Source organism: Rosa rugosa, chromosome 4 (genome assembly GCF_958449725.1).
Source record: "Rosa rugosa chromosome 4, drRosRugo1.1, whole genome shotgun sequence".
In the NCBI taxonomy this organism is placed as follows: Eukaryota; Viridiplantae; Streptophyta; class Magnoliopsida; order Rosales; family Rosaceae; genus Rosa; species Rosa rugosa.
Window position 1 is genome coordinate 42,246,186 of NC_084823.1, and position 20,435 is coordinate 42,266,620.

Sequence of the window (20,435 nt, forward strand, 5' to 3'; positions counted from 1 at the left end):
TGGAAGGGCCCTTTATAAATATATATATATATATATATATATATAGGACCCTTCTAGTAAGGGCTTCATTTTTTTGGCCATTTTAATTAGGGATAGCTTATTAAACCGACTTTTCGATCACAGATCCACATCAACACGACTCCACCATTCAATTTTTAGGTTTATATGAGTAAATCATCTCTGTAAATTTTCAGCCAAATTGATAATCATTAAGACATTCAAAACTTTAATTTACAATTATAAACATGAACGGTTCAGCTTGAACAGATTTAGTTTGTCTATTGATTTAACGATCATTAATCTGGCTGAAAATTTGCAGATTTGATCATATATTAGGATAAAAGAACTGAACGGTCGAGATGCCAAAATACGATCAAAAAGTGGGTCTAATAAGCTATCTCTTAAAATAGCCAAAAAAAAAAAGAATCCTTTAGTGGAAGGGATATATATATATATATATATATATATATATATATATATATATATATATATATATATATATATATATACTAGATGGCCCCACACACTGTGTGTGAAAATAGAAATTTTTTTTTTTTAATAGGGAGTGGGAAGTTATTTACAGGAGTGGGTAGTTTTTTATGGAATGATGTAAGTAGGTAGTTTGATTATCTGTTTCTTATTTTCACCTTTTATATATATATATATATATATTTTATTTTATTTTGTAATTTGACTATATCATCCATATCTGTTTTATAAGTTGTATAGTTTTTTAATATTTCAGGGTTATTTTAGTACATTTTTTCTGTTTTGGCTAACAAGACATCTTCTCTTAATAATAGTTTATATATCGTAAATTATAATATAGGGAGGAGTTTCAAATAAGTAAATTGATAAAAGTACTCCTACATACCTTATCAATTAGCAAGAAAGGTTGCTTAGTTGGAGCATGCATTTGCCTTTCCTGAAAGACTGATAGTTCTGCAGCAAAAATCTCCACTTCACCTTCAAACTTGAAATGTTTGAGCAAGGGCCACTCAGAAATATACATTCCGGGATAGAAGCTCTTAAGCCTTTGCATAGATTGAAAAATCATAGATTCAACTTTTGGGAACACAAAGTTGGGATGCCTTGTTGATTCTAGAGTCCCCTCTTCCTTGGCAACAACACACTCCATTTCTTTACAACGACCCGCTTTCATCTTTTGCAGCTGTTGAAGACCTCTAGTTACCATAGATGCGGGAAAAATGTATTTCAATCTGTGACAATAGTCTATATCCACTGACTTTAGATTTTGACCGTCTTTCAACTGAGTGGTTGATGTGCCACGTGTTTCGCTGACATTAGTTTCATTACGTTCATCAAATACCACTTCCATTGACTCGCAACTTTTTATGTCTAAGGTTTCTAAAGCACTCAATCTTCCCATCATACTAGGTGGAAAAATGCTTCTTAGATTGACACAATTAACCACATAGACTTCTCTGAGTCTGCAAAATGAGCCTGGATCCAATTGGTTGTGCCATATGGTCTGCAAGACACTATCTGTATAGCCGGTCCTGCCGTAGGTACCGGTGATTTGCAATATCTCCAGTCTTGGAGATCTTATCTGCGTATGTTATATACATTCAGCTTATCTGCATATTATTTTAATGAAGTGGACTTATAATTGAAAACATGATGAAAGATTGATCGAGAACCAGATATAAAAATTACCTTTTCGTCAAAAAGAAAGTTTTGGCTACAAGTCTCATTGTGGGCCTGAAAGTTCTCATCCAACTCTCTCTCTTGAATCTCTCTGCGGAATGTAGTGTCTTTTGCAGTACTTTCTCCTAGTTTACTACATGCTTTCATATACAGTCTCTCCAATGACGGAAATTCAATACAACTTCCAGCTGTGCAGAATCTAGCAAGGTTTGGAAGGTCTTCCAGTTTCAGGATTTCTAGCTTATAAAAAATTATGTTATTTTGGGATTCTCTTGTTGATACTATTTCTTCCATGGCCTTACAATCTGATATCTTGAGCTGTTTGAGTTTTACGAGACTTCTAGCCATAGAAGATGATAAGAAGTATTTTAAACCATCACAATTTGACACCTCCAAAGTTGTTAAGCTGGACATCACAACCTGCAGTGCACATGGATTATTAATTAGCCATGTATGTACATTTGAAATATTATTCTATCATATGACGGTAAATAAGATAAAGTCAACTACCCTTGCAAGAGGATTGAAGATTAGCTTAGTAGCTAGCATACCTCAAGTCCTCAACATAATGAACATATGAAAGCATGCTTTTGAAAAAGAAAAGAAAAAAATTCTAATGACTTTCACAACGATTTTTTTTCTTTTGATAAAAAAAAAAGGAAGATTTTTAATTTATTTTTAATCAATAATTAAGAATAATGGATATTATTACAAAGAAGATGATCTCACCTCTTCGTTTCACTAAATTATTTTGTAGGGATTTTGACCATTTATCTTAATTGTAGGGATTTTTTTCTCATTTATCCTATTAAGTTTTTTTTTTATTTTTCCTTATCCATGAAAACTCTATGTTTTTTTTAGACTATTTTACCCTCACCTATTTATTATATATATAGTGAGGGAGTAGCAGTAGTTGTAATTCATTAATTGAGTTGAGGGGAAAATGGTCATTTAATTGCTAAATTAAATTAGTAAGAATAAAAATCTATTGCTGGATAAATAAGATATTTTGGCTCATTTTAGTGTTTTTGATAAAAGTTGGAAATTATTCTATGTACCGACGGTGCAAATGACCCAACATTTATAAGATGATCTCAACCCTTGATATTTATAATTAATATTTTTATTAGTAACCTAAGAGTGTATTTAATATAATCTAATCATCCATTTATGTCGGTGCAAGTACACGTCGGTGCACTGAATCCTCCCCATATAAAAGTACCCTATTTTTTATTTAGGAAGAAAAACAATCGGTGATTTTTATAATTACATGCGTTCTCTTTTTCACTCTCCATATTTTGCACCCAACTCGCATCCACGATTAATTTCCTCGGATTATCCTCTCCCACACCACGGCCCTCATTTACGTATCTCCATCGCTATTCCGATCTCCACCTCCGTATAATTACCTCATTTCTCAAGGATTTTAAGGTCAAACGTTTTGATGCATAATTTGAATGGGTATTTTCTGCATTTGTTAACTTTAACCATTAATTTTAATTTGATCCGCAGTATCGCATCTCCTACCTTTGGTTTTTGGAGTCTCTTCTTCGTTACTCTTATACAATTATGATAATATAGCACTTCCGTTTTAGTGTGTTCAGTAAGGTTGTTTACAGCTCTGATTCATGTTGTGGGAGGAGGTAGATCTTCATCTACTTCATTGCAATGGGTTTCATGATTTAGTATTATCATATATTCCTGAATATGAATGATTTGATTATTGATATGTAGCATTTTTAGATGTGTTGGATTTTGTGGGTGCTTGTTTTAGATTTCGGTTTTGCTTGTTGTCTGCTATTTGATATTGATTTATGTTATTTGGCACTCAAAAGGTAATATCATACCTTTCCAGGTTCTGTTAATATCTGGCACTCAGACTAGATCTTTGATCACTTGAAATCACAAATGCTGTGCAGGTATGCTCTAAATGTATTTGCATAACCTATCTTGCTTGTTTATAACATGTTAATACTTTGAATGTTGAAAGCTGTGTTTTCTTTGGAGATTGGGTTCTTCACACAGTCAGACACAAATATGCTCCACACAAAGTCAAGAATTGGAAAGAGGAATCCAAGGAGGATAAGGCTATAATCACAGATTCATTGAGGGGGAGTTATAAAATATCTTGCTATGTTCAGGTTTTGTGTAATTAACTGACTTTTTTTGTTCTTCTTATGCTACACTATGCTTGGGTTCGACTAGACGGACCCGGATCTGATGAGGTACATTGAAGAGAAGATGGCCAAGTTGTATAGATCTTAGAGAAGTAGGTTGTACAAACTTCAAGAAGCGTGCTATGACCCTGCATATGCCGAAGCACACCCTCCCGATGAGGTCCTGGTTGGTAATAGATAAATAAATGAATGGTTATGTGTTGGTTTCTCTGTTTATTGGGCATGAGAAAATTTGCACTGGAATCTATTATCTATCCTTCTCTTTGTTCTACGGCTACAATCCAGCTTTATGTTCTCCATTAGTTTGATTGTTTTATACATATATAATTAGAATAGCCTGGATGTAGGATAAAGTTCTTGATTTTACATAAGGTGATTTATTTGTGAAATGAATTGAAAATTCCTGCAGAAGTGTCCATTTCTTACTTTTTCTGTTGGAAATTCATTGTAGCAGTGTAGTTTATCTTGACTGATGAAAGTGCCTGCATAGTTAACATCTTTGGCTTGGAAGTGTGAAACCTTTGTTATCGGTTTTCCTATATATTTTGAGTCGCTATGCTGTCTACGACTGATTTTTAAACATGTCTTTTCATGCCTTTCCAAGCTTATTGAGTCATAAAACCATGCATGTTGATCTTATTAAGTTATATATCGGGCAGAGGAATTCACTGTTTGTGCTATGGTCCTCAGAGGTAGACCAAATTTCTTCCCCAAGTGTTATATCTACTAGTTCCTAAACGACAGAACACAAATGGTTGAGTTGGCAAGCACAATGGAGAAACTTATAGGCTATGATGCACGGAAACGCGAAAATGCCCGCGTATCCCGTATCGAAACGGGAAACGGGTACGAAACGCGTCGGAAACGCGTATCCTAATTTGGATACGTACGTATCCGAATAGGATACGTACGTATCCGAATAGGATACGTGAGAATGTAAATACATCGGATACGTGGGGGTAATTCCGACTTTTTACCCCAAAAAATAGAAAAAAAAAAAAAATCCTAAACCAGATCGAGAGAGAGGGAAGACAAGTCGCAGACCAGATCGAGAGACAGAGAGAAGAAAGAAAAATCGCAGCCCAGATCGAGAGAGAGAAAAACCGCAGCCCAGATTGAGAGAGAGAGAACAACCGATCGGTATTTGCATTTAAGATTTGCCCAGATCGGTATCGTGACAGGATCATGAGCTGGCTTGATGATCAGCCTGAAGAATCTGTTGTGTTCTTATGCTTTGATAGCTTGGGGAGCTTTAATGAAGCACAAGTGAAGGAGATAGCTCTGGGGCTTGAGCAGAGTAGGCAGAGGTTCTTGTGGTCTTGCGTTTGACACCACCAAAAGGCAGCAATAGGAGTCAAAGTTGTTCTTGGAGAGGACTAGAGGAAAGGGACTGATATGCGGGTGGGGGCCGTAGGTGGAAGTCTTTTGTTATTAGAAATTTTTTTTTATAAATATCAACGGCTGAGATCTATTGATTCACTTATACCGCCGATGCATAGAAGAATTTTTCTTAATTATGCTATTATTTATTTTGTGAAGCAAACGTTTCAATTTGTCTGTTACATTTGTTCAGTCTTATACTCTTATTCGATGCTTGATAAAAATTAAAATAAAATAAACAATAAAAAGAAGATTAGCAGTATTAGCTCATGAAACAAATGTGAAAAAGAAGTCAAAAACGTACCTCTGTTTTCATGATAAATGAAAAATCAACATCTTTCGTCCCAATAAAGTATAAAATTCCACATCTCTTCAGCAATGCTTTTAGACCTTGGTCCAATTCATATCTGGTGGTGAGCCCTAGTACAAGCGTGTTGAGAGTTGTTTCAGACATAATACGCCGCAGCCAAAACTCCTTCGGCTCAATAAATATTTGGTATTTTTCCAACCTGTCAGAGAAAAACTTTGCTGGAAGAATGTCGGGATCTGGAATGCGTACTTCTAATGCGGTTAGCTTGGGCAAGTTCATCAGCTCCAAAAGGCTAGCATTACTTGGCCACCGTTGACTCTCCCAATTCTCAAAGCTGTTTCTCATTCTCAAGTCTTCAAGTCTTGTCCAATTTGAAATGACACCAGCTGGAATCACTTCAAGTGAAGAGTCAGACAAATCCACCAACCGCAAACGGGTTAACTGCCCAATTTCTTTAGGTAATTGTTTAACCTTGGATTTTACAAGGCTAAGAACTTCTAAGTTTCTTAGCTCTCCAACTAGAGCAATGTCTTCATACATGCATCCATCTAAACACAATGTTTGGAGATTCTTTAAAAATGAAAAAGATGGGGGTAGTGGAAGAAGAGGCACATTGCTTAAACCCAATACTTTGAGTTTTTTCATCTCCACGAAAAAGTTGCTTGGTATTTCAGGCGAGGAATCACCACTTTCACGGTGCAAATGAAACATCTCCAATTTCGGGCATTGCCAAGGTACTTGAGGAAGGGTGGCAATATTGCGACAAGGCAAACAGATCTTACTGCACTCAGTAAAGAAATCTTCATTTGGCCATTTTTTCCTCTCATGACCTCCATCTTCAACCAACACATGATGATCTCTGTATGCAATCCTGTTAGCAACATCATGTACAAGATCGTGCATTCTGACACATGTACCATCATCACCGTCTAGCAATAGACAAGAACTTTTAAGCTTGTCAACCTGTTGATACAAGGCATTTCGTGCGTCTTCCACGGTATAGTCTTCAAACAAACCCAAACCTATACTATATTTCAACAAGTCTGCAAATGAAACATAGTTGCCCTTTGCAATAAGACCACACAACAAGAACAATGGCTGAAGCTGATCCTTGTCACTCAGTTGACTGTAACTCCACTCGATACCCGAGTATGCCTTTTGAGTTAAGTTTTCTTTCTTATCAAAGTGTCGCCAAGCATCTTTCCAGATGGATAGAGGCTTCTTTTCTAATGCTCTTGCAACTGTGATAACCAAAACAGGCAACCCTCCACATTTTTTGGCTACTTGAGTTGCTATAGGTTGAATAGTAGGATCTGCAACAACATCACCGGCTTTCTTCTCAAATAAAGCCCATGCCTCCTGATCATCTAAAACCCCAAGCCGAAACTCTTTTTGCTTAATCTTATGAGAAAACACTTGTTGACTTCTGGATGTCAACAATATTCTACAAGTGGATTTATGGGGAAGTCCCACTGCTTTCAAATCAAGTTCTCCCCAAACATCATCAAAAATGACAAGAGTCTTCTTGTCCTTGATTCTTTCTTTTATTTTATCGGCTCTTCCCGGTAGAGTCCGAGCGTCCGAAATGTCCACACCTAACTTGTCAACAAGTTGATTTTGAATTGCTTCCAAGTGTGAATTTTTCACATCCCGTACCATTACTGCATCCTCAAAGAATTTCTCTTTTTGAGTTTTCCTTAGAACTTCTTCAACGAGCGTGGTCTTTCCCACACCCCCAACACCATACACCAAAATCATTTCAGAACTAGAATTTCCCAATTCCTTCAAGATTTTCTCCAGTATTGAAGTTCGTGAATCAAATTCCTCGTAGTCTTCGTCAGATGCACATACATCTTGTGCCGGAAGAACGTATGAAATATCAGAAAATTCTCTCATCTCGTAGAGTTCAGCAACCACCTGCAGCAATTCCAATGATTCCTTGCTTCCATGACTTAAGGAGGTGTTTGGCTCTTCAATTGCTTGGATTTCATCTTTCTTACTTGCCTCTTCAATTGATTGGTGCTTGTTTTTCAAGAATTTTTCTGCTTCTTTAATAACCTCAGCCACTCTTTTCAGCCACTTTTGGACATTTGCATGGATTTTTTCACACTTCACTTCAGCTGCAGTGACCTTCTCAACTAGCGTCTGTTTAGCAACTATTAATTTGTCCACTTCAGTCTGTAGATCTTTAGGGGGGACGTATGAAATGTCGGAAAGTTCTCTTTCTTCATTGATCAGCTTGGTAACACCCTCAATCAATGCCAACGAGTTCTTGCTTCGACGACGGCGGAGCATCGGATTTGGACAAAACCCATGTACACATTTGGTCTTTGGCTGGCCGTCATCTTTCAACGAATTGTTTGCATCTTCAATAGTTGCTTGTTGCTTCTCTTTCAGCAGTTCTTCTGCCTTCTTAGTAATTGTAGCCACATTTTTCAGCCAAACCTGGACATTCAAATGAATCTTTTCACCCTTGGCTTCGGCAACGGTAATCTTCTGACTCACTGTTTCCTTTGCAACACTTAATTTGCCCACTTCGGTCTTTAGATTTTCAAGGTTGCGTTTGTAGTGGATTAAATAACCCACTTGCCGTCCAATGGTTGAACCCACGTACCCGAAAATCTTTCCAATAAGATTTGTAGCAGTTCCGGTAGCAATCTCCATGTCTGTTGATATTATGCAAAGGAAGTATCAGAATGACAGGAAATAATGAGATTTAACTCAAATTAAGGACATGTAAAAACAAGGAAACTAAATGACCATAGAAGGAAAAAATAACCAGCAAGCAGTCTAATACTCTAACCTAGTTGGTGAATCTCATGTCTCATATTTTATTCTTTATGGATTTAGAATTTTTATTGTTTGCTACAGTGCACTAGATCAAGTAAATAAAAAATAAAAGCACAGAACTTACCTTATCCCTATGGATTATTAAATGAAGATCGTTGCTCTTCAAATTTCGAAACACCAAGCGTAGGAGTACCAAAAAGTCTGCAAATGAGAATAAAAATTATTATTTTTTCTTTCTTGAACTTAAATAAAGAAGGAATATTCCTTAAAAATAAAGATCATTTATAATTTTATATGATATTTTTGGTTTTTTTTTTTGGGTGAAAATATGATATTTTGGTTGGGACACAGACTTGCCAGATTTCAAAGTTGACTAATTTTGAAATTATTATGGGGTCGTCTTGGGTACCTTGGTGTTTGCCATACCCTTATTTTTTTATTTTTTTTTACTTTTAGTAAATTAATATAGTGGAAACCTACTGAACTGGTCAACAGGTTACTCAATTAAATATCGACATGTGTCATTTTTAAAAATAAAATTTACTATAAATAGGACAAAAGTTACCGCTTTTACATCAATTGTTGTGATTCTGGTAAAATGTGTAGTCATTGTAGTAATCATTTCATTAATGATAAAAACATAAAGATTTACCACTTTGACAACAAATTTGTTGTCATACTTGTTAATTGTCTATAAATTAGTACATTAGTTTAGGTTGAGTAATTACTATAAATAGGACAAAAGTTACCGCTTTTACATCAATTGTTGTGATTCTGGTAAAATGTGTAGTCATTGTAGTAATCATTTCATTAATGATAAAAACATAAAGATTTACCACTTTGACAACAAATTTGTTGTCATACTTGTTAAATTGTCTATAAATTAGTACATTAGTTTAGGTTGAGTAATTACTATAAATAGAACAAAAGTTACCGCTTTTACATCAATTGTTGTGATTGTGGTAAAATGTGTAGTCATTGTAGTAATCATTTCATTAATGATAAAAACATAAAGATTTACCACTTTGACAACAAATTTGTTGTCATACTTGTTAAATTGTCTATAAATTAGTACATTAGTTTAGGTTGAGTAATTACTATAAATAGGACAAAAGTTACCGCTTTTACATCAATTGTTGTGATTGTGGTAAAATGTGTAGTCATTGTAGTAATCATTTCATTAATGATAAAAACATAACGATTTACCACTTTGACAACAAATTTGTTGTCATACTTGTTAAATTGTCTATAAATTAGTACATTAGTTTAGGTTGAGTAATTACTATAAATAGGACAAAAGTTACCGCTTTTACATCAATTGTTGTGATTGTGGTAAAATGTGTAGTCATTGTAGTAATCATTTCATTAATGATAAAAACATAACGATTTACCACTTTGACAACAAATTTGTTGTCATACTTGTTAAATTGTCTATAAATTAGTACATTAGTTTAGGTTGAGTAATTACTATAAATAGGACAAAAGTTACCGCTTTTACATCAATTGTTGTGATTGTGGTAAAAAGTGTAGTCATTGTAGTAATCATTTCATTAATGATAAAAACATAACGATTTACCACTTTGACAACAAATTTGTTGTCATACTTGTTAAATTGTCTATAAATTAGTACATTAGTTTAGGTTGAGTAATTACTATAAATAGGACAAAAGTTACCGCTTTTACATCAATTGTTGTGATTGTGGTAAAATGCGTAGTCATTGTAGTAATCATTTCATTAATGATAAAAACATAAAGATTCATACATGTTCGATTTTATATAATATTTATCACTCTGAGGACTCATGTAACCATTTTGAGGACACATGTGGTAATTAGAAAAAAAATCCTCATTAAAGTAAATAAGGTCTTCATTAGAGTAAAGTAGGTTCTCATTTGAGTAATTAAGTCCTAAAAGTGGTAATTGTAATAGGTTCTCATTAGAGTAAAGTAGATTCTCATTTGAGTAAATAAGTCCTAAGGTAAGTTCTCATTTGACTACATTTAAAACAAATATTATTTATTTTTACACTAATTGTTGTCGTTGTCGTAAAATGCATGTAAAAAGAATTATATTTGATTAAGGAAACTACTAATGATATAATTAATTGGTAATAAAGACTACTTAACTAATACTAATTTTGCGAACTTAGGTTAGAAGGTTTTTGTTTTTAATAAGGAAAAAACATAATTTTCAATTGTGTAATTGTCCATTAATAACAAGCATTAATCAAGCATTAATTCACTAATAATAAAATTAATGTGGGATTAAGAAGACGAAATGAGGTAAAAGTTTACCTGAAGGAGAGTCGAGCCTCAAAGAGATATGCCACTCAGAGTGAGTGAAAGCTTCAACCTTTGACTTTGTCACTCTGCAAATGAGAAAAACACTTATATGAAGTATGCGTATGTACGATTGGTCTTGAATGTCAGCAAGAAAAAAATCTAAATGTTTAGTCAATTCAAGTCAATTCCAAAGTCAATTCAACAAGCAAATAAAACATAGTTAAGTGATCGAACAACAATTTAATAACCAAGTATCTACAATTTGTGTATTCTTCTGTTTTTTTTTTCCTTTACTATTTCCATATTAAAAGCATATATATAACAAAAATGTACGTATCCAATAAGGCTAAGTGAATATAGGTCACATGTGCCACTGTTACTGAAGAACAAACATTTGACGGACAATACGAGAACGAATCAAACTAAACCTCTTTACTTATATTGTGCCTGTATTCTAAATGATCAGTGTTACAGTTGGTGGGTTCATTCAAACTGGAAACGTTGGCTGTGGAAGATTGTCCCCAAGTCTCTGAAAGAGGAGTATTCGGAGCTGCAAGATCTGTTTCTTTCAGACAAGACCTGTCATGGATGTACTGAACTAGTTACTGGACCGGGTAAATAGTATTGAAGCTTGTTTAGTTTCTGCAGCATTCAGTTATCCACTGGTTGTAATTAATGTACATGGCTATTGTGTTGTGAATGTTTTGTTATGTTTGTTTGTAATTAAACCTCATGATTGTTTGAATAAACTAATGTGTCCATTGATTCATCTGCTGTCATGGATAACTGCTTTATGAATCGCGAAATTGCTAGTGTGAGATTCATGCTTGTCTTGCAAAAAAAAAAGACAGAAGCAACATATATATCTACACACACACATTATCTCTTCTTGCAACCGATCGATCAGAGCCGATCAAACTAAGAAAAACAAAATAGAGGCCGAGCAAGAAAGAAAACCCAACAAGCAACGATTCCAAGTCACTTCAAGGAATTCCAAAGAAAACGAAAAATAGTAATGGAAATGGACAGAAGCTACAATAATTAGTAGAGGTAAGAGATTGGATTAAGAAGACAAAATGAGGTTAGGGTTTACCTGAAGGAGAGTCGAGCCTCAAAGAGATATGCCGCTCAGAGTGAGTGAAAGCTTCAACTTTTGGAAATTTGACAAACCAAGCTTTCTCAAAATCAGCTCCTCTTTCTCTTATCTTCTTCTTCCTATTGATTCTTTTGAAATTTGATATGCGGCTGCGTGCAATATTGCTGGAGATAAAAAAAAATTTGCTTCTTCTTGTTCCAACTTAACCCTAAAGGGAAAAAAAGGGAAAAAAAAATTAGAAAGGCTAAGGGCTAAACAAGTTACCATTTTGTTAAATATTTTGAACCATTGGATATATTACTAATCCAATGGTCCAAAATATTTAACAAAATGAGGGTATGGCAAACACCAAGGTACCCAAGAATAAAAGCACAGAACTTACCTTATCCCTATGGATTATTAAATGAAGATCGTTGCTCTTCAAATTTCGAAACACCAAGCGTAGGAGTACCAAAAAGTCTGCAAATGAGAATAAAAATTATTTTTTTTTCTTTCTTGAACTTAAATAAAGAAGGAATATTCCTTAAAAATAAAGATCATTTATAATTTTATATGATATTTTTGGTTTTTTTTTTGGGTGAAAATATGATATTTTGGTTGGGACACAGACTTGCCAGATTTCAAAGTTGACTGATTTTGAAATTATTATAAGCTGTTTATGGATCCACAAGAAAGTACTTTTTTTTTTTACAATAATCATATAGGTTTCATTCATATAAAAGGCCAGAATGACCATTACATATTCATCCGCTACCATGTACAGATAGACAAGAAGTTGTAGTGAAGAAACACTACGGTGATACATAGGATAGGACCATTTATTCGACATGTCATGCTCACTTATTCAAAGCGAGCATATTCAACTATGATCAAGACGCACAGTAATAGGCTAATAATAGAAAAATAGAAAAACTAACTAAAGAATGGGTATAGAAACCCAACAGTTATCCTGGACCCAAGAAACCCACGTCCAGTAAACATCTTCAGTGCCCCAAGCCTGCCCAAGAGATTGGCTTGGAATTAAGCCCAGAAAAGGCCCAATTGCCCACTAGACCATTTGGATCCAAACAATCCCAGCCCAAAGACAAGTAGGGTTTCAAGACCAGATAGTGTTTGGCTCCAATTTTGTTGCAGCTGGTCAACAGTCTCTTTTCTGCGTGGGCGTGCCAGCACCGTTCGGGTGCGGTCGTCGGGGTTGTCCCTTGACCTGACTTCTTTCAAGCGATTGTAGACGAGGAGAGCACCAACCTCGTCGTGGGATTCTTTATGCCTCGTGGTGAGGACTTTTGCTGAGCTTCTTGAAAATCACAATCGATACTCGATGTTGTAGATCGAGCAGAGCGAGAACCACTGGGAAGTAGAGAGAACTTGCTAAAGCGTGACTTTAGCTTGGCTGGTTTGCGAGGGCGTTACCCTTGCTTGGCTGGTTCCGTAACCGTTGTGGTCGTGGTACTACAATCGGCTCCCGAGGAGACTAGGACCGAAGTACGTTGACAGAAGGTTTGGTGGCACTGAAAGTCGGCTTCTGAGAAGACTAGGACTAGGAGTGTGATCACCGATAAGAGAAAGAGAAGGAGAGGAGTTGCTCTTAGAGAGGTTGCTCTAGAGAGAACTTAGATCATCTTAGATATGTTTGTTGAATTGTGTTGTTGTGTTTGATACTTGTCGTAGCCTCTATATATAGGCTACCAAGCAACACTATTTGGCCTTAAACAACTCATAATGGGTTAGGTTTTAGCACTTAAACATTAATGGAATGTTAGGTTTGAATACTTAAACACTTAATGGAATTTGTTAGGTTTAAGTCATTTTCTGCTCCCTTATCCTTCAATTTTATCTCCACTAAGAACTCAGATTCAACCTTCGATTTCTTCATATGAAATGATCCACCATGAATGTAGATTATTGTGGTAAAATTTCAGAATTTATTTCCATGTGGTTGGACCGGAAATGCTGCTGGACCTCTTACAGGTCCAGTTTTCCAGTTTTGCTTCTGCAGAAAATTGGATTGATTGTTTGAAGGTCTTCCACTCAAAAATAGCTCTGGCACTCTTCATAAGAAATGATCCTTGGGCTATCTAGAATGGATCTACAGAGTTTCAACTCATTTAGAGTTCATTTGGTCAGTCTGCCACCCCTCCTTCCTTGTTTAGCTCGGTTTCTCTTAGCCGAAGTAGGAAAATGTGCTGAAGTTGACTTTTCATTTCCATGCTTCCATCATTTCCTTTTCTTGCAGCTCGCATAATCTTCCATAGTAGGCTTTATTTAGACTCTAAATAATATATTTCGAACTTGTCGACAATATATAGCTTGAGTCACTGACTTTGGCTCAATTTCTCCAAGACACGCCTTGTCAGGCCAAAATGCTCATTTTGGGTCCAAACAGATAGTATGGTGTAGTGGGCCCCACCGAAGCCCAAACTCAAGAAGGCCCAGATTGATATGGCAACCATCTTCAAGCACTGCGAAGTCGCCTTCATCGGACCGCCGACAACCACCAGAAAGACTAGGAGAGTAGGAATCCAGTGTTCAGCTCATTAGATTCACCCTTCGCCGCCACCGTTAGCAGAGACCTGGTAGTCAAATGCGCCATCATCAACCTTCAAAGACTCCGGTCTCAGCCACGTCGACGCATCAATCCTAACCAAAAAGCTGCAAGACACAACTAGCTTCACCGCCGTGATCAACATAGTGACAACCCCTGATTGCGTCATTGCATATTGGAAGCATCGATCGGGCCGCCATCATAGTAGTCTCCGGTTCGAGCCAAGCAAACTCCGGTGACCCAAAATCCGCACCTTTTAGATTGGGTTCGGGACACCAGCTCTGCATGTCTTGGTGCAAACTAAGATCCAGCTGCCGCCAAGATTCGAAAGGGACGCCAAACACCAACCACGACCAGAGAAGCTGAGATGGAGAGGAACCAGCCCAAGAGGGCGGTCCAACCATTGATGAAATCGAAACACCATCGAGAGGGAGGGGACATGAGATTGAGTGGTCAGAGCCACTATGTTCAGTGCCGCTCAAGAGCAACGCTAGGATTAGCGCAAGAGAGAGCGCCGTTAGAAAGTGGCTAGGGTTTTCCATAGTAGTTTTACCTCAAAAGAAAGTACTTAGGTTATCCCAATAACTAAAAAGTAGGTACTAATGTATAGATCATCAGTTTTTAGGTACTAATGTATAGATCATCTCTGTAAATTTTCAGCCAATTTGATGATCTTTAAGGTATCTAACTCACTTAAACCAATGGATGAACTAAAACTGTCCACCCTGAACCGTACTAGATTTAAGGCATTTATCAATGCCTTAACTACCATCAATTTAGCTGAAATTTTGCTGAGATGATCTATACATTAGTACATAAAAACTGAACGGTCGAGATGTGGATATGAGACCGAAAAGTGATCATAAACTCCAACCTCACACGTTAATTTCAGAGTGAGGCCTCACTCTGGATAGGATATGTGTGTGTGTGTGTATATATATATATATATATATATATATATATATATATATATATATATATATATAGGTGCATTTGTGTAGTGAGGTAGAATTAGTATGTTTTGTGATATTGATCATATTATTGTTGTGATTTGATATTCTAAGAAAATAAATGAGTTTTGGATGTTAATAATTACTTTATTGACTTGCCATATTTGAGAGTTTTATGTATCAATTAAGGTGTGAAAACAATATTTTATTGCAGTCAATTATATTGCTTTGATTTGATTTTAGATTGTAAAACCGATTATTGTAAAGAGTACAATTTTGCTATGGTGTTGATTGATGGTTTTTGTGACCTGATTTTCAGGAAAAACAGTATACTTTGAGAATGTTGATTTATATTAATTGTTTTGAAAGAGTATTTTGAGTTGTGGTGTAACATTTTTGAAGTAAGGTACTTGAATTTTATTCAAAGCTTAGGAAGTAGAAGTACAATCATAAGAGACAAGATCAACAATACAGGGTGGAGTAGCTCCCTGCCATGATTCTTGTTGTAGTGTTTCAAAAGCCATATTAGCAAGTTTATGTGCCACCCTTAGAAGACCTGGGTGCAAAAGTGATCAGTACACCCGGCATGGATCCCAACTCTTTTTGAATATCAATCACAAGGCTACTCGTAACTGAGAGATTCACAGCTGTACTTGCAATCTCTTGGACTGCTACTAAACAATCAGTTTCAATAATAACATTCTGTATTTGCAGATTATTGATGAACTGCAGTCCTTCCTTGATTGCCAACAATTTCACCTGTTTTGCCGAGTTTACATGAAAAACTGGCTTTGCGAAGGCAGCTTGAAATGCACCACCGGAGCTTCTTAGAATTCCCCCAGTTCCACCATTTGATTCTTGCGAAATAAATGCTCCATCAACATTGAGTTTAGGACATGCAGCAACTTGCCATCGCTTCATATCGTTGTGGACTGGTATATAAGGATGCATCCTAGCTTTGTGGAACTCCTCCAGCCATGTAAAGCAACCCAATAAAATGTCATTAGACGTCTGAACCTTGCCCTCCCATAGTTTGGTATTGCCACAGACCCCAAATAATCATGAGTAGCCTCGCAAACTTATCCGCACTGAGATTAAGAGACTGCTCTAGCATCCATTCTCGAAAGTCCAAGTTAGGCAGAATAGTGTGTTGCAAAGCAAAGGGTTGGTTTGATAATAACAGAATAGTTGTGGTGTAACATTTTGAGTTATGTAGAACTTTTTAAATGTTTTGTTCTGAGGGCTGAAAGGCCTAAGGTCCGGAGCTTACAGTGATAACCTTAGTGCAAGTAAATCGGAAACCACACATTTGGCCGGGTGGGTGGTTAATAACAGTTAGAGCTCTAGTCTGTTTGTAGACCTGTAAATGGACTGGATTTGGATCGGATCGACCTAAATGCAAATCCGTTTACTTAAAAAAAAAAATTCGATCCAAACCCGCTCCGTTAACCCGACAGATCGTTGATAGCTCGATCCAAATCTGTATCTGCCGGATTTACGGATACCCGATCCGCTAATCCAACCCGTTATAATTTCAAATATTTTAACATTTTAAATAGTAATATTAAATTTATATCATGATACCTCATAAGATATTAATAAAAGATTAAAATAACATGAAAAGTATCACCAAATGTAGAATTACATTATCAAAATTCTTAATGCTTCTTGGAATCTTAGGTTATCACTGTCCCTTATATTTCTGCAAAAAATTTATATTAGAAATTCTTCATATTTTATATTTAAAAAATAATAATAATATATTAATTAAAAAAAAAATATTATTACAAAAACGGGTCGGATCATTAACGGATCAACGGATCAAAACTTTTGATCCAAACCCGTCCAATAGTCACGAATCTGGAGCGGGTCCGGATCAAAATCTGGTCCATTTACAGGTCTATCTGTTTGCTAATGTACATGGGAGTAACTTTGTGTTATTGCGACTCATGAATACGCGTTTTTAAAAGAGAATCTCGAGTGTATTCTTTCTTTTGTTGTCCAGAAGGGACATGGGTATCATATTTAATTGTGAGTTGTTGTCCTCGGTTGAGTTTTGAAAGGAATCAAGATGAGAGTTGTCTTCCTTGAGTTGAAATGGTGATTTCTTGGCTTTAGCGTGCGTTGTTTAGTTGTCTTATTCGATTTCTTGTTTTATTTGAATTGATTGGTTTTAATGTAACCTCCTGAACTAAACTATATGCAGAGATTACTATGATTTGAATTGTGTGCTTTTTGGTAATCTTTTGAACTAATTTTCTAAGCAGGGATTATTGATTTTATTTGGTTTAATTTGTAAGTGCAGTTGTGATTAAGACTTGTAGGGAGTTGAGAAATGTTTTATCATGTCATTGTGGGAATAATTGTTTCCTATCGAGAGGAAAAAAAAGCGATTTCTTGGATTGGTTGTTGGGACTACAAATTATTTGATTTGTCACGGTGGTGATTTGTGTTTTCCTTAAAAAAAAATAAGAATTTTAATTTTGGAAATAATCATTGTGTTTATTTGTTTTTCTTGAGTCGAAAATGTGATTTTATGGTTGTTTGAGTTTACTCGCACGAACTTGCAAAAGCTTACCGGGTTTGTTATTTCAACCCGGTGCACTATTCCATAGTGTATGAGTTATTGTGCAGGTCAAAGTAACGAGTAACCATCGTCAAAGTTGAGGCTTTGTTGTTGTCGTAGCTTGGACGTAGAAGTGTACTTTTGGTTTTAGTCTTCCACTGTGTAGTGAGTGTAGTACGTGTGTTTACTTATTGAATTGTTGTTTTCAATTTAATTTGTAAACTCTCTGTAACGTAATAATTGACTTTAAAGAATGAGTCGGTATTGACATTTATGAGCTCGGTTTGTTTTGTTGCTTAGTTTAATTGAAAATTTTTCTAAATATTTTTCTTGTGCTTGTTAAATTATCGCATTTTGGATTCAAATTTCTTTATTCGAAATTCGGGGCGTGACAATTGTTTTGTAAGATGAGGATAATTTGGAGAATTTAGCTGGATTTAATTAAATATTATTTGATATAAATAATCAGCTTTCTGAGTACATTTAAAAAGACCCAAAAAATATCATACTTGAATGAGTTGAATGAATCTAACCACCGAAGAGGAGCGGGATCTCATAAACGTAAATCGTACGCATATACTAATTTAACATACTACTGCTGCTACTACTAAGATCTTAACTAAGAATAATCGAAGAGGCCCAAGTTTCCTTTGTTGAAGCAAGTGCAAACGGTCTGGTTCAAGATTTCCTCATAATCTACTTAATAAAATATCATATTTCGTATATCCGAAAAAGGAATGATCTGTGATGTTAAGGATTCATTATCGGTCGGATCGTACCAATATCATTATGTTTTATTTTATTCATTGTCATTCAAATATCTATCTTAATTAAGTCTTATGTAGCACTGTCCTTCACATGAAAGTAATTGAAGAACATACACGAAGAAGGAAATTGAATGACACAAGAGAAAGAAATTGAAGGACGTACCTGTATGCCACAATCTTTTAGTTTTAACTGGGAGAAGAATCTAGTTGGTCCTCAATTTCCTTGGCTTAGAAGACCACAGTAAGAATGTAAATGAACTTGAAGAACAGTGGCCAAGTAAAATGATCGAACAATGAAGTGAAAGATATTATCATTATCAAATCAAGGGATACGAAACCCAGGCGGAATCTAAATAGGCTTTTTCTTTTTTCTTCTGTTTTTGTGTTTTCTGTTTAGCTCTCGATCTGTATCACAGAACTAGATCGAGCAATAATCAAAGTAAACTCGAAAAAACGTTAAGTGCAGTGTGCAGAGAGATTCGTGGCAATGGATTCAGAAAACAAAAGAAAACTTGAAGCAAATTAAGTTGCAAAACCTCTTACAGTGTAGTGAAGCTTTTATTCTTTCAGATATAGGAATGCAAGAGTCAACACTAATTATTATAAAGGCAAAGACTGAGGGGGTAGATTCACATGGGAGGGAGCAGCTGTGTCCCCAATAATTCTCTACCGACCGTCCCCAATAATTCTCTACCGACCGTTGTCACATGGGAGGGAGCGCAGCTGTGTCCCCAATAATTCTCTACCAACCGTTGTCACTTCTATGATGCTAACTTCACAGCACTTAACGATGTTAACTTTTATGATTAATATAAAGAAATGAAACTCATAACTACATGTTATACAATTCATATTATAAAAAAATAAGGGTGGTGCTATTTACACACTTATTTTCTTTATTCACACACCTCCTCTATTTTTCTATTACTTTAATTCAATTTTTTTTATAAATTACCCTAACTATCCTCCTTTGTAATTTTTTTTTTATATTTGACAAGTCAATCATGAATTAAACATTATTATACAATAAATCAATTTTTTTTCCTGTAATGAAGGAAAAATATACGCTTATTAAGTGAAATGAACTGTATTAGTAGACAAGTAATATGCTTCCTAGGAAATTACTTTATCCAAATGAATCCAAATTGCAAAGATCTTCCAAGTAACTAACTTTCTGCAATAAATATGGTTTTCCTTTTTACACTCTGATTGCTAGGTAGAAAGCTACCAGACCTAGTTCAACATTGTGAAGAGAATGTCAATCCAATAGCTAGTTGGTTATTTAGAGTATTAGTTACAATTACTAAACTGAAATGTATAGATGATTGGTTGATGGGGTAGCAGGTACAAAACCATAATATATATATCAAATTGATTGGAATCTTGTGTAATATTTTACCCTTATCTTGTGAATATCATTGCTAATTAAGAAGAAGAAGAAAACAAACAAACAAACCTGATTGGCAAGACAAAATGCTATCTATCAAAAGTCCAGCACTTAGTGTGGTAAAGTTTAGAGCTCAGATGAAAAATCACTATGTGACTAAATTTGGGAATTTAGGTATGTCAAGACTGCTATACAGAATTGAAGAAAGGTATAAGCATATCACCTAAATTAAAGGAGATCCAAAACCTCTCACATTTGCTTCAGCAACGTTAATTCAATATATCATTCCCATTGTTTTAGCCATTGTTCCGCTAGTGGAATTAAGCATTCTATAGAGTGGTGATATGGCTAATTTGTTCAACCCTTAATTTAATCTATGTCTGGTATAGCGAAAATAGAAAACAATTATAAGAATGTATTATGCAAGGCCAGAATAATCAAAATATGATCGAACATACAATTGTCAACAATAACATATTAGGATTTGGGAATGATTGACTTGCCAAATAGAAAAAA

General features: G+C 35.4%; 2 protein-coding genes and 1 long non-coding RNA gene across 5 annotated transcripts; 1 reads left to right on the plus strand and 2 right to left on the minus strand.

Annotated features, from left to right (window-relative positions):
- Positions 1–729: 729 nt before the first annotated feature.
- Positions 730–19,116, minus strand: LOC133742884 (probable disease resistance protein At4g27220). Of its 3 annotated transcripts, XM_062170580.1 has the most exons (9): positions 18,696–19,116; positions 12,087–12,163; positions 11,702–11,912; positions 11,037–11,187; positions 10,621–10,694; positions 8,450–8,526; positions 5,530–8,201; positions 1,678–2,088; positions 730–1,570 (listed from the first exon to the last, which is right to left on the minus strand). In XM_062170580.1, exons 7-9 carry the CDS (start codon positions 8,197–8,199, stop codon positions 839–841), a joined length of 3,813 nt encoding a protein of 1,270 aa, XP_062026564.1. In that variant the 5' UTR covers positions 8,200–8,201; positions 8,450–8,526; positions 10,621–10,694; positions 11,037–11,187; positions 11,702–11,912; positions 12,087–12,163; positions 18,696–19,116; the 3' UTR covers positions 730–838. The 3 variants fall into 3 exon arrangements, with proteins under 3 accessions (XP_062026564.1, XP_062026563.1, XP_062026565.1); XM_062170579.1 differs by lacking the exon at positions 11,037–11,187; XM_062170581.1 differs by lacking the exons at positions 11,037–11,187; positions 11,702–11,912; positions 12,087–12,163.
- On the plus strand, positions 2,851–4,901 carry LOC133742885 (uncharacterized). Its single transcript, XR_009862817.1, has 2 exons — positions 2,851–3,129; positions 3,524–4,901. It is a non-coding gene; the product is annotated as an uncharacterized LOC133742885 (long non-coding RNA).
- On the minus strand, positions 15,734–16,120 carry LOC133744840 (uncharacterized). Its single transcript, XM_062172874.1, has one exon. The coding sequence runs from the start codon at positions 16,118–16,120 to the stop codon at positions 15,734–15,736; it is 387 nt and encodes a 128-aa protein (XP_062028858.1).
- Positions 19,117–20,435: the final 1,319 nt, after the last annotated feature.

Bases quoted from the DNA above. Each gene is read 5' to 3' on its own strand.
- LOC133742884 (XM_062170581.1), bottom strand. From the start codon at position 8,199: ATGGAGATTGCTACCGGAACTGCTACAAATCTTATTGGAAAGATTTTC. The intron at 2,089-5,529 runs GTACGTTTTTGA...TGTGCACTGCAG, and splicing joins CATTTATCATGAAAACAGAG to GTTGTGATGTCCAGCTTAAC. The intron at 1,571-1,677 runs GTAATTTTTATA...TAACATACGCAG, and splicing joins ACTTTCTTTTTGACGAAAAG to ATAAGATCTCCAAGACTGGA.
- LOC133744840 (XM_062172874.1), bottom strand. From the start codon at position 16,120: ATGAAGCGATGGCAAGTTGCTGCATGTCCTAAACTCAATGTTGATGGA.